General features: G+C 45.7%; 1 protein-coding gene across 1 annotated transcript; it reads left to right on the top strand.

The window, feature by feature from the left end:
• Window positions 1-127: 127 nt before the first annotated feature.
• Window positions 128-9240, top strand: ubtd1b (ubiquitin domain containing 1b). The gene is made up of 4 exons (XM_003961532.3): window positions 128-858; window positions 5960-6187; window positions 6270-6427; window positions 6619-9240. Exons 1-4 carry the CDS (start codon window positions 777-779, stop codon window positions 6886-6888), a joined length of 738 nt encoding a protein of 245 aa, XP_003961581.1. The 5' UTR covers window positions 128-776; the 3' UTR covers window positions 6889-9240.
• Window positions 9241-14957: the final 5717 nt, after the last annotated feature.

Raw genomic sequence — 14957 nt, 5'->3', positions numbered from 1 at the left:
GACAGTTATTTGGGTTGTATTTCATACATTATTTCCATTTTTTACGTTAACTGCTTTTCATCCTGACGTAAGGGAAAACACGGCAGCGTGCTACCGCGCATGCGCGAAAAAGTTCGTCGGCGCTAGTAGCTCTGCTGCTAGTCAGTCACCTTTTCCTTGTTAAGAGGTAGCGTTTGGGAGCTTTTAGTGTATACAGCGGTAGGGGGGTCAGACTTTTTAAACGATTCGCCGTGGATTGTTGTGAAAACTGGCGTTAGGCAGGCACTCAGCTTTGAAGTTGGGGAACAGAAGAAAATAATGATGAGATCAAGGGTTCAGGGAAGTTTTCTGATTTCTGATGTGGTAGCTAGCTGGGTGGCACGTTAGCTCGTTAGCAAGAAAGGTGTGTGCGGTTTAGACCAGCGGACTTTAACATTCACGCTGGAACCAGCCCTATCGGACAATCGCCCTGTCTGCTGGATGAAAGTCTCAGTGTAGCCGTGAGGAAACTTGAACCGTCTCGTCTCTCGTCTTGATACTTTGAACACCAAAGTCCGGCAGCGTTATTGCGGGCCACGGGGTTCTAACTCACTGTTTGCGTAAAATCAACATCGCAGCAACGTTGAACGTAAGTCGTTTTAGGCTCGAAACATCTGCGGATTCCCGTCTCTGTCGCTTCGGATGACCCCCCGGAGGTACCAGGCTTGTAGCGTTAAACCTAGATCGTTGTCTGCGCCCGTGATGCCCCCCCATTTCAGCTAGTAAGAAGCTTGGAAAGCACAAACAGCCCTCCAGCTATGGGAGGGTGTATGGGGAGATACTTGGACGGCTGGGAGGACGCCCAGAGCCGAGGATCGTCCAGGAACGGAGGCCGAGGAGGTGAGAATATAGGGGCCGATTCTTCTTACACTGCGGAGGACATCGGCAAATCATGCATGCTCAATTTTAATTTTTCAGCGTGGTAATTCAGGGATTAGTTATGCAACATTTAACACAAGTCCTGAAAAAACATCCATTGCGCTGGAAATGGTCCATATGGGCTCTAAAACATCTCAGGAACTGCTTGATGAGGTTTTGGTGCACTTGCTGACCTTTGTCTTTCTGTTGGGAAGCTGATCAGTCAAGTTGCAACAAGGTGGGATGCCTTAGGGCTCATTTTACCTTCCTAATTTACAACATATTGTTCTGTCCTCTTGTAGGCTGTGAACTTAATGAACAGGACATACTTTTAAAGAAACAGAAGAATGTTAAGCTGTAGTTTTCATTGACAAATGACCTTTAAATTTTTTTCACCTGACCTGAACTCCCATGTTTGAGTCTGTGACTCCGTCCTGCAGCAATAATCTTCTGCAATGTCTTAATGTCAGTAGTTTTTCTTTGGTTTTATTCACGGCTGTTGCGTTTAACTTCAATTGCCGTATTAATAGAGGCTGCAAATGCATTCTGTTCCACCTGGAAGTTCATATTCTGCTGTAAACAATGGCAGATGGCCACGATTTGTTCCTGTTGCTCATGTTTGATAACGCTCTGAGCTTTGACCCCTAACAATTTAAAGTCCGACTTGTTTTCTGTCTCAACCATTAATAATAGTGTCAGTGATGTTTACTCGGACCTTTTTGTGATATGAAGAATGATGTGATGCCTGTAAAATCAAGCTACATGTCAACACTGAAAGTCGTGTACATGACGTGTGTGTGTGTGGGGAGGGGGGGGGGGCTCTGCAGACTGATGGACAATGTAGTGGGCACTGGAAGTGTGCACGAGGGCCATTTCGTCCACGCTGTGTCGAAGTAGGGATGTCCCCCTTCCGCGTGCCCCGCTGCCTCCCATTCACACGAACAAAGTGTGCCGTTACCCAGCGCGGGTTCCTCCGACATCTACGCCACCACGCCGATAGACCACACAGGCACAGCCGTCGTTAAAACTGTTGTTTATACGCCTTTGAAGCAGCGTGAACACGTAGCTCGCACTTTAATGCTTTTGTTCTTTATTTCGCGTTCAAGCTTCACAACACTTCGCCCCTGCAAATGTCCAGATTTCTTTTGGACCAAACTACGTGGCAATTTGTGGCGTCCATACATCATGACTGCCTTTCTAGTGCGCACGTGTGAACAACTGTGCCTTTCCCAAGAACACCTCTTCTAACTGTGCCCCGAGGGAGAAACGGGCCACGCTTGTGCCGGCATGGTTGCACTCACACCAGCCAAAAAAATCCACGCTTTAGGGGAAATCTGGGCTTGGGTCCAAGGTAGTTTTCTCTGTCAACTGGACTGGGTTTCTTCTCTTGAAGACGTTTCGCCTTCTATCCAGAAGGCTTCTTCAGTTCTGAAATCGCTGGGGAGAGAGCTTGAAAATATATAGCCCCTGTGGACCATTTGCATGCTAATGATCTGGGTGGTCACCTGAGAGTCGTTAGCAGGGTCGTTGGTCGGGTCGTTCACCTAGCTTGGGCACGGCATTGCTCACTAGTGCGGGTGCACCCTGGGGCTTCTCACCACCTTCAGGATTTGTGGTGCTATGAAGAATTTCATCCATGGACGGTTGTTCAGTCCCTCCGCTTGATGACCATCTCTAGTGTACGTCACAAAACTAGACATTCTTGTGATTGACTCCTGCTGACTGTTTTGACCTCTAGCAACATGGATATTTCCCAAACTGACCTCTGATGTTAATTCTTGAAATCCTGTCTTTCTCGGGTTACCTGCCAGGATTTGCAGATGGATAGAAGAGTCAAGGTTAATGCTGTCATTTCTCTCTCGGGCTTTGGCTGCCTCTCGTGGTGCTTTCCCACCCTGATTGTGTATCAAGAGACACTCCCTGCCAGACAGACTTCAAAAAGGACGAGTCACGTCCTGCTTTATTGGCTGCTTTCTTTATTTGAGTTCTGTTGACACACCCTTACGTGCACAGACAGAAACATCTGCAAAATAAGTTAATACACACAGCTCTTGATTGTGCTTGCTATGCAATAACTAAGCAGCAAATAATTTGTTCTGACTCTGCATGTAGCTCCTGCCTTGAGTTTTGAGTCTACCTTTTTGTTTCTATTGTTTTTTCTATTTGTTTGTCGGAGCGAGCAGAAATGATCATGTGAGGCTTCACATCCTTATGTTTGTACAAATCTTTAACAGAGAAGTACATCTGAGCCCAGAGGGCAACTACACCGTGTCAAGTAATCTTCTACAGATGCTGATTGTTCATCGCCGGGAGAACCATTTTAGTGCAACAGAACCAGACGTTTGTGAAAGTACAATCTGGAAAATCCAAGACAATTCTTTCAGGAGTTCAACAGCAACTTAATGGTAAAATCAGAACATTGATCAAGCAAATCTCTGTTTGAGGGGATGAGATCCAGCGCTGAGTCAATCATGCATAGCTCCAGTTTTCTAGCCTAATGCTATATCATCGCAATGTAAACTTTAACATTGAGGTGGCATAAAATAACCATCTGAGCCCAGTTGCTTAGTAATTGTCCCAAATGTGGTCACATATTTCTTGTTTACTCTCCAAGAGTAACTAAAGAGCAATAACCTTGAGCTCTGATTTCACAACTTAATAATCAGATTGAGAAGACGTGTGTGTGTGGTGTGTTCTTCTGAGTTCTTCACAGCGGTAGTGCGCACCTGCAGCTTGTAGGCATTGTTTCCCCTTTTTCCTCATTCTTCAACACTGAGCTGTCCCAGTGGACATTTTCAACCATTTTAAAACAAATCTTCACAGAGTTTCGGTTCCTGACAATCACCCTCATGGAGTCAAAGCAATATTTGTGAGAGCTGCACGTCCGCTAAGCCTTTAAAAACCAACCGTGCCTGCGGGGTGTTTACCTTGAGCCCGGCAGCAGCAAAAGCCTCGTTTATGGCTTGTTTTATTGAAACTTGGCCTCACGCTAACCCGATCACGCCCCGCCTGCTTTTAAGCACCAGATGGATAATAAATAACCAGATTCTTTCATTTGTCTGCCAAACGCAGCTTCATCTGACGTGCGCTGCAGACAGATCTGGCACTGCAGGAACGATCGGCATGTAAAGATCAGCTCATATGCTGCCGCGCCGTCTGTGTAAACACAGCAGCAGTGAACACAAAACTATCACTTTATTTCCATATCACCGGATATTTTGTGAATTGCGGAGCAGTCTAAAGTCACGCAGAGGAGAGTGTATTGCGCCATGCAAACCTTTTGGCATTTGGCATTACATCCACTGATATCGGCAAGTATTTGGAGGCATCTTCCTGTGTTGACGACCGCAGAGTGAAGTAGCTGATAAGCTGTAACACATCGCACAGCAACCCTTCTGTTACCCGATCTGGAAGATAAACTTTCTTGAAGTTTCTTATCCAAAGTGAGCGCCGTCCTGAGTGTTAAAACCCAGAATGAATTCAAACGAGGCTGCTATTGAATGACTCTCCAATCTTGCAGATTGCACTCCGCTGCGTGTCGGCCAGCCTCCTCCTCTTCAGCTGTCTCTGCTATAAATAATTAGCAAGCTCTCGGCTGCTTGCTGTCTCCTTCATACTCCTTCGTTTCACATCCCTCTGCTCTTCGGCGACACCTCTAAGGCATTTTGGAATTTCTGGGAACCCAATCTAAACTGTGTGGCAGGTGCAGGAAGCAGTGTCCACACTTCTGCTTACCTTTGCTTTGAACCGTAACTTTGAATATGTACATTGAGAGTGGATGTAAAGGAGTCTAACTATGAAGTGAAGTGGGTTAGTTCACTAGCCTGCCACTGGCGCGTATGTGGCTCTACTTGTGTAAATGCGCTCCCAACCTCGGCACAGTTTGTGTCAATATTGAATGGTGGGAAACAGGTAAGGTTACAAGTCAAGCCACATGAGATTCATGCATATTTCAAACTCTGAATGACCTAATTTTAGCTTAGGATAACGTAGCAGAGCAGGGTGGAAAGCTGCGTGCGTCGGTTCGGCGAGTTATGTGGCTGCATGTTGTTGACCAGCGCATTGTCTCCCGGCCTCCTCTGCTCCGCACAAAGCAACACCGCACGTGTATCCTCATCCTGCCATTGATGCATCCAGGAACTTGGCACAGCTGCAGCCCGAACCATAAAAACTTCAATGTTGACACAGTGCATAAATGGCAATGTGACTTCCATTGAGATAAAGTGTGACACACACACACACACACACACACACACACATGAGTGTTGTCCTTCACAGACTGCGGGAAGTTGCTGGAGTCGATTCCAGCTGCCTTCGGGTTAGAGGCAGTGTGGAGCCTAGATGAGGGCCCATACTGGTACTTGACCTTGCACATTATAATATCATTGGATGAGTGCATTTATCACCCTTTTCATCTGTGTGTAGCATGAAAAAGGTGTGAAAAGATGTGTAATGAATCACCTGTGGCCTCTGGCAGTTCAAATGACGTGACCCGAGTCTACTGTCATGAGTGTGGTTGGAGCACCCAGTGGAAAACAGTTCTTTAAATGAGACGTAGATAATGAAGAGGTTATGGGTAATTACAATATACCTCAATAAGCCGTTCACTCTCTTGATTTAACTCAACAAAAAGCGAGGCCATGGATAAGATGAAGTGTATATAGTGTGGAATCATCTCGACTCCGTGACACTAAAGAAAGTGAAATTAGAAATTGATATCTTACTAACAGTAGCAGCGTTCCTGTAATGAGCGCTATAAATAGAAACATCTAGATACACTGTAAGTCTGCAGAAGCCACTGAGAGAGTAGCGTTGCAGACATCTGAAATAGCCCATTAACTTGGAAGACTTTGACTTGAAGGAACACACACCAGTGGACAAACGCACAACCCCTCTCACCAGTCCAAGCAAAGCACGTCTGCAGCGCATCTTTTGAACGTGACGCTCGAGGTTCCATCAGGCGCGTAGAAACAGGTTTTGGAAGTGTCCCAGCGGCCGTTTCAGAAAAAGCCGCAGTTGTAGAGAGTCCAGACACCAGTGGCGATGCCAGCTGAACTTTTGGCCTCTTTCCCTTTTCCCGCAGGAAGGAACGAGCCTCTGAAGAAAGATCGTCCCAAGTGGAAAAGTGATTATCCGATGACGGAGGGCCAGCTGCGCAGCAAGCGGGACGAGTTCTGGGACACGGCGCCGGCCTTTGAGGGCCGCAAGGAGATCTGGGACGCCCTGAAAGCGGCAGCTGTGGCTCTAGAGTGCAACGATCATGAGCTGGCACAGGCTATTGTGGACGGAGCCAGTATCACGCTGCCACACGGTCAGTAGCGAGGACATGTAAATCAGTCTCTCTCATTTATCCCATGAAAACGACGGCTTCTCCCCTTTATTCTGACACGCAGGTACTCTCACGGAGTGCTATGACGAGCTCGGGAACCGCTACCAGCTGCCCGTCTACTGCCTGGCACCGCCCGTAAACCTCATCTCAGAGCGCAGCGATGAGGACACCAGTGACAGCCCCGAGCCTCCTGCAGCACCCAAAAAGGAATTCCAGCTCAAAGTATTAATGAATTAATGGGTTATAAGTAGATCTAGATTGAGCTTTTTCTTTTTCTTTCTCTTCATGTCATTCAGATAAGACTTTGGAAACTTGGAAAAAAAGTCCTGTCTTTCCTTAAGTCCATTGTCCTACATAAAGCTGCTAATAGGTACGTAGTAGGTAGGTTAATAGGTATTTTCTTCTCTGCACAGGTGCGTCTCTCCACGGGCAAAGATCTGCGTCTCAACGCCAGCATGGCCGACACGATCGGGCAGCTCAAGAAGCAGCTGCAGGCCCAGAACCACATTGACACGGCGCACCAGCGCTGGTTCTTCTCTGGGAAGCTGCTCACGGATAAGACGCGGCTCCAGGACACCAAAATCCAGAAGGACTTTGTCATCCAAGTCATTGTCAACCCGCAGGCCCTTCAAGACCAGAAGCTGTCACGCACCTCCTCTGTGTCCTTGCCCGCGCCTGAATAACTGAGGGTGATGGAGGCTGGAGGGACCCGGAGAGCCTGGGGCGGCTCCTTATTGCTGGATTGGAGCATTCTGTGGACGGCTGCTGCTGTGGAAAGAAAAAGAAAAAAACGACTTTGGGGCAAAAATAAGAGGGAGAATTTCAAAAGTGCTGCTTTGTTTCCTCGACCGTGCTCGGTTCTCGAATCATGCTGGAGATCCTCACGTGTCTTTAAATCACGAAACGGGCAGAACTTGCACATCATGTTGTGCAGATGGATTTCCCCCCTCCGCTAAACACCCAATTCTGAGCTCCAGAGATTAAACGCATTTCTGTTATTTTCTTTCTTTCTTATCTCGAGGAATTCATGTAAATTGAGCTGTTTTGCACATTCAGATGTTCTGACTAAACCTCTGTGGTAGTGTGCCTTTTATTAGACAAATCAGATGCTTAACATCCTGAATGATAGTAGCTTTATTGCAAGGCCCAGATGTGTATTTTTTAGATTCGGGAACACTTGTGCTGGGCACACAAGTGCTGCCTTTTTCTAACAATTTTGTGACTCTTGCAGATGAATATATGTGTGCGTCCATGTGACCTGTGGCACGTCTGAAACATCTCGGATGATGTAGCCGACAGAATATTCGTGGTAAACACATTTTCATTTAGCGTCGCACGAGTAAATGACCACTAGAGGGCATAAGTCATGTGGTAGTTTTAAAGACAACTACACTACGTCTGTTTGAGGCTTTGACCTTCGGTACCAGCATACAGGCTACTTATCGTCATGGATATGGAGAGATGATTAGAAAAGAGGAGGGATGAAGGCATTGACACAGGGAATGTGTTGTCTTTTGGGTGACATGGATAGGTTTACTCTGCTTATATCAATATCTGGCGTTATTGCTATCATCTCTGCTTGGATTACTCAACTGGCCGTGCTCTTTTATGAGACGTGTTCCCCTCTGTTATGGAGGAGGCAGGGTCCCAACCTTTGGGCAATTTGTATGTGATATGGGGGACTAAATGATTGTTGCCACTACTGTTTTATTTTCGTTTATTTAGTTAAAAAAAGACTTGAAACCCCCTTAAGTTTAGCTCAGTAAAGACGTGGCTTTCCAAACGGACCTTAATCTTTGTGAATCAAATAGTTGAAAAGATTCATGCGTACAATATGTATGTCGATGTTTGGCTCCATCTAGTGGCGAGAACGTAGGCTTGACTGGTTCTGGAGAATTCAGAGAGAGATCTTACTGCTGATTCCAAGAGAACACAGCGATCAGTATGCCGAGTTAGTTTAATCATTACACACTTAGCACGTGTGTATATAACATTAATTTATTACCATTGTGATGAGGGTTATTAAAAGACTTGCACACTGGACCATTTAGATATTGCAGGTTTATTTTTTATCAGTTTGTTTGCATTTAGAACACTACAACAAAGTTGATAAAGGACAGTTTTGGTGCTATATGCAGAAGATTTTCAGTGGGTGATTTGTATCCACTGCTGAATGCGTAAGCACCCTCAGGATTCACAACCTAAATTTGTTTTTGCATTTCTGTGCAATTTTCTGGCAGGCACCGTGCTAGCAGTTAAATGTCACATTGCTGTCCATGTAGCAGAATTTAGGACCAAATTTTCACGTGCCTTTTTAGTTTCCAATCCAGTCAACCTTTTTCACCCCTTGCTTATTGTTGCCCTGTCTCTGTTTGTGTTTGTGTGTGTGTACATCTGTGAATCCAAACCAACAATTCTGAATTTGCACAATTTGAGCTTTCCTGCTAAGAGTTTTAAACAGGCAGCGACCCCGAAGGTCACAGTGAGGTCACTGCATTACATCCGTTTTCTGTCAGGTTCGGTTGAGAACTGAAAGCTGTTTGGTGAATGTAGCCCGTCTGTGTCAGAGTGCAGCTCTTAGACAGTCTTCCCAATTGTCTTTTTTTCCCCCTTCATCAGTCCTGTCGCAGGTCTTGGTATGATAAACGAAAAAAGCAGCATAATGAGCGAAGCCTAACTGAGCCACAGCACAATACAGGATTAAAACGTTCAATTTTACAATTAGATTCAGTCATTACAATTAATGTCTTTAACTTTTCTTTTTCTCCTGGAAATATGTAATGTTTATATACAAACTTGAAGAAGCATCTTTCTCTGTATGTGCAATACAATAGAAGTAGACCTCGTGTTATTGTTTATTTGGGCGTCTACAAATTTCTGAGCACCAGCTTGTTAGTGAATTGTGGGCTGCAGGAGTCCTGATGGAGTCTGTTGCCTCTGTTGTCTCAAACGTTCACTTGAAAATGTATTCTGAGCTCTTGTCCTGGGCTCACATGAGCCCATTTATTTTTCACAGTAAAAATTCCTCCACAAACCTTTTGTCTGCTGTGTCGCAATAGTTTCCAGAATTTGACAGAGGTACAAAGATGACGTACGGAGACGGAACAGGGGCAAAGCATCTATGCATCTGGAAAAAATTCATTCAAAATTAAAAAGTTCATTCAAAATTTAAAAAAAAAGTTCATTCAAAATTATAATTTTAGGTTTTGAACATGTTATAATAGAAAAATATTTGCACACAACTATTTTCAGGTTTTATTTCAATCTGTTTTTAAAGTATTTTTTGGAGTATCTACTAATTTTCAGGTTTTTTATTTTCATATTGAAACCTTTTCTTTTTTTTTACAGTTTAATGTGTTTTTGGGGGGATTCAGATCTTTTTTCCCCCTTTTTTGGTTTCAAATATTTTTCTAAATCTAAATCTTAGTCCTTATTCTTATTTTATGGCCCTTTCCCCCAATCCAAATATATAACAGATAATCTTAGGAGCAGGAACATTGAGAAACAAAATAAACTTGAATTTTAAAACTATATTTGCAGACATTAATGTCAGACACGTTCAAGACGTCTAGCTATCGATCTGTACATAGTTGCTCTGCTTATTTTGTAATTTACTAAAAATCCTACAGCCGAAATTGATTTTTAAGACTGCAAGGAAACAAATGTACCACGGGGTGGCGCTGTGGCCTAGCGCAAAGACAGGTAGAACTCGCTTTTCATAGTTCGGCCCTGATCTTTGTTGCGTTGCCTTAAAGCAGCACTACACAGTTCAGAGATTTCTGCTGACTTTCTGGTGCTGATTTAAAAGGCTGTGGAGGTGAATTCCAAGTCCTCAGGATATTTGTGAGAGGCCTCAGTAACACAGGTCTCTAACTGGAATAAATGAAGACTTCAAATCTCAGCACATTAAAAGTGTGTGTGTGTTCCAGTGTCTGCATACAAACACTCGTGTGTGTGTGTGTGTGTGTGTGTGTGTGTGTGTGTGTGTGTGTGTGTGTGTGTGTGTGTGTGCCTGATTGTGGCTTTAGAGTTTATCCTTGAACTCCAGCCCTCGGCAGACTCATCCACTTACCTAACTCTCCCGCCTACCTTCCTACGGTAATACTATGGTGCTTAGTGAGTGTGACTCATTAAATGCCTCTCGCCATGACGGTGAACCTGGTCACCCCATGGCCTGATGGACAACGTCGCTGCCGCCACTCACAGGTGTTATGAGAGGAAGCTTAAAGATTAGCGGCGCACGCCTGTGTGTGACTCCCGTCTGCGCTCGGGCCTGTGGATTAAAATACACAAACAAGGTAAAAATAAACCTCACAGCCTAAATTCCTTACGCAGGAGCCGAGTTAATTGGACTATATATCCAGGATCAACACACTGCCCAGACAGCCTCTTTAACTCCCGGGATGCACCACTGACTCGTCTGGGACCTGCTGACGGTCAAGCAGCCATGTTTGCAGCTATCGGAGGAAAATCCTCATTTATTCACCAAAACACCTGATCCACCGATCACAGCGTCACCTCGTCGCCATCCTGCGTGTTTGGAAGCAAACGGCTTAGCTCTGCCAGTGGTGGAACACACGCAGGGCTAATAAAGCATAAGTGTAGCTGCCCCACATAACGTCGATCCAACCCACGCGGTGCGGCGGGATAGTGGAAAAAGGACAATTTGTGTCAGCTCGATCTTTGTCTTATCAGGTTGCACAGCTGTTTAGTTCCATCCTGCGGTCGGTGATGCACAGAGACCTTTTCTGCTCCTCAGATTTATGCGAGGATCCGGTTTCTCAGCTGCGTAGTTGTTCTGAGAGCTTTGCTAAACAGTCTGGTCACGCCAGAGATGCACATGAGAAGCGCCGATTTGGGTCACTTCACGAGTGGTGTGAGTCAAACGTAAGAGCATGCTCAAACCTGGAGATTTACGGGAAAACAAAGCTGCAGTTTGAGGGGGGATCTGTATGTGAGGTGGAGGAAAAAAAAGAAGCTTTGTTCCCTGTGAAAACACAAACCAGGATATGGGCGCATATGGAGGAGGTTATAAACGCATTAACTCTGCGTCGTCTCAAGTTTGGCACAATTACGGATTGTGAAATGTGATCTAAAGCTATGCATTAGCAACAAAACCCTCAGAAATATGACTGATGTAAGACCTGGACTCTTCCATTATACGAGGATGAAGCTCCAGGAAAGAGTTCTCCTCCATTAACTTTCTATCAGACACAAGTGACGTAAGGATTCATGCACACCAACTCTGCCATCTACCTTAAATGTTTGGAAAAGATTCACATGAGCACATTTCTGGGATGGGAACCAGCCCTGCAGGCTGTGGGTGTTCTGGCTGCTCTCCTGTTTGGTCTCCATTTAAACCTTAGACACAGATACGGCCTCTGAACACAGCCTGAAACTCCCAGAGGTCAGTTTTTCTGTAGAATCTCTGTCGTCCACATCTTAGGCATCTTGAGTTGAGGGCATCTGGAGCTTGATGTTCTCTTAGTCACATCAAAGCCAACCAAAAGGTGCCACATTAAAGTGCTCAGCTTCTGCGCGTCTTCAGGGTCCCACCAGTGAAGGTGTGAATGGGACGTCAGCGGGGACATCGACACCTATGTCCCCTCTGTCTCCTCGTCCTCCTGTTTCCCTTTGATCTCGAGGATTGTGCGCGACTGTTGGCGAAAGCTTTGTTGTTCCTGGATCTCCGTTCTCTTTTCCCCTGACGATGGTGGGTGGGACGAGATTCCCTGAAGCCAGAACAGCGTCTGACTGTGTGGGGATGAGGGGGATTCTGTGCCACACAAGTTGCCCCTGGGGCAAGAGTGGTCGCTGCGTGGGCTTTGGCACTGAGAAGGAGGGAGGGGAAAAAGGGGGAGTTCCGCCCTGTCCATTAATTCTGCGTGTTTAATTTTTACATTTTTTACATGATGTTGTTCAGTGATCTTTTAAGTCTCAAACCAAAATCTTCCACTTTGCTCGGCGCCTGTAAACCAGAAGGTGTGGGTCAAGAGCCAGGGAGAACCGAGGGTCCTGGTTCTGGCTGCAGCTCATGAGTATAGGTGGATGCACCACCCTCAGGGAACAGGTGAAGAACTGAAGGTTGCTTTGCATGATCCAAATCAGTGGAGCTAACACGCTAATAAAAGAAGGTGCTAACTGTAAACGCACTGGAGCTCCTGGAACATCACCTTTTAATAACCCCATATCATCTCACACACACACACACACACACACACACGCACACACGCACACACGCACGCACGCACGCACGCACACACGCACGCATGCACGCACACACACACACACACACACACACACACACACACACACACACAGAGTTTACATCAGTCAGCAAACCAATGAACATTAGCAAGACCTGTGTTCTGTGTAATTATGACAGAACCTACCCCCCTCCCACACACACACTATTTATTTTTTAGAAATATGAGTCAGCAAAACAATGAAAGCTAAGGAACACCACAGTAATTATTTTACACACACACACACACACACACACACACACACACACACACACACACACACACACACACACACGTGTGCACTTCAGTCACTCATTAGCTCCTTTCCTCCAGTGGTGATTACCACGGTTTTATTTATCTGGTTTTCCTGTAATCTGTTTGCTTTGCGTGTGCTCCACACCTCACAGTTCCAGTAACCGTATTCAAACCATGCTGATGGTGTGCGTGGGAGCTGTGGAGCGGTCAGACGGTGACTGCTGTGGTCCTTGACATTCTTCGGCTTCTCGTGAATTTGTATCAGCGTATGCCCCACGTTTGCAATTTTCCACAGACTTTTGGGTTTTGGGTCACCGGCTCGAGTTCCTGCTGAATCCCTTCCTGCATAAAAAGCCTGAACCTGACAGGGCAGGTGAAGTTCCTTCCCTGGGTCATTGTGACGGGAACCCACCAGGGTTTGTTACAATCCTGGGTAAATTTCAATGTCCCTGCAGGGTTCTGTTGGAGGTCTATTGACATTAAATTCCACAGATCCTTACCCTAACTACCCATCTCAACTAGATGTCTCACCCTAAACCTTAACATCAAACTTTTCCCCCTCAAACAGACCTTTGAGGTTGCGAAATGTCCTTATTTTTCATTATGTAACAGGTTAAGAGCACACACCCACGCACCTTTTACAGTATTGCTGGTCAGCGCTCGACCAGTGGGAGGTCTGGGACCTGTAAGTACATTTGGTGGCTTCCAGTCCACCATGACCTTTATGCTGACCTCACATACAGATTCCCCCTCTTTAAGATGACTGAAGAGATGCAACGGTTCACATTCACAGGCGGGTCAAGATTTCTGTCTGTTAGAAGAAGCTAACATGATTAAAATGAACCAGAATGCAACGAACAGACCCTAGTTCCTGCTGTTCTGCTCCATAGAAGCTCAGCAACAGTGAGCTCGGTCCCATAAGTTCTGCTGTAACTGTGACTCAAAGGCTGCAGGACGGCGTTCCACATCCACAACCCTGCTGTTTGCGCTCACACCACAGTTACCGTGGAAACCAGAAGCTTCAAAATACAGGCACAATGACAAATACCAGTGTGTATGTGGGCGTGTGTTGGGTCAGTGAGGTTCGGTCTGGGCAGTAATGCGAGACCAACATTAAACATCAGCACATTCCAACAGGCCTCAGTTTTCCTGCAGTCTAAAGAAAGGAAGAGAAGAAGATGTGGTTTTCAGATGGGCAGAGAGAAAAGCTGCTGTAAATACCAAATCATCAGGATAAAGACTCTGTCATTACAGCAGTATTTCTGCATACCGCTGCTGCCTATAGGAGGCTCTAATCACATGCTTCACGTCGGCGGAGTCGCGACTCCAGTCTTCATGGTCGTTCTTTCCCACAATTGTTGTCTGTTGATGTGTGGATTGGAGGGGACGCGCAGGCTTGTTTTGTCCAAGTCAAATTACAGTCAAGTTTAATCGGTAAAAAGGTGTGAACATCATCTGAAAGTGGCGTCGATAAAACAGTAGGACCACACATGCTGTTTAGCGTGCCCAGCGGAACAATTGTCGCACCGGCGCCCCTAGTGGTCGAACGGAAGGAGTGCGAGTCTGGAAACGTCATTGGTTCCTGCTGTTTTGACCAACACTGGCATTTCTTTACCCATATCACCATATTTTGGAACTGGAACACTTTTCTGCATTCTGAAAAGTTCACAAAGAACTCAGTGACTGAGAGGTGCCCAGGTCCTGCGGCTCCTGAAGGACCCCCTCCAGCACCACGCTTGACAGTTGGTATGAGGCGTTTGTGCTGATGGGCCCTATTTGGTTTCGCTGCTTGTGCATATTTTTTCTTCAAACATCTCCAATTTAGGCTGTCCAAAATACATTGTTCCAGACGTCTGTGGTTCACTCGGATGCAACTTTGCAAACAAGCTCTGCTTTTCTTTTCAGAGAGGTTAAGGAAAAATGTGTTCTGTACTCTTTTACTTTGGCACTTTCTTTAATTTCAATTTAGTTTGTATTTTGGAAGATTTACAATGGTATCAAGATTTCTCTCATTGTTTTTCTAGCTGTTATTCATCTCCAAGTTGTTTGAATTTGAAGACAAATTCAAGTTAAAAATCCAGGCACACACTGAAGGAAGCTGGAATTCGGACCCAAAGTTTAGAAAACCTGAAGCGGACGAGAGGATGAGGAGCAACGATGAGACACAGGTGAAAACGCGTGAAGACAATCAGACACAGGCGAGGAAGATGAGAGGCACTCAGGAACGTCACATGATCTGTACACCTGACCAA

The sequence above is a fragment of the Takifugu rubripes genome, chromosome 1 (genome assembly GCF_901000725.2).
Source record: "Takifugu rubripes chromosome 1, fTakRub1.2, whole genome shotgun sequence".
Taxonomy (NCBI): domain Eukaryota; kingdom Metazoa; phylum Chordata; class Actinopteri; order Tetraodontiformes; family Tetraodontidae; genus Takifugu; species Takifugu rubripes.
The sequence above is the reverse complement of the archived record's forward strand: the minus strand, read 5'-3'. Positions and strand labels throughout refer to the sequence as shown.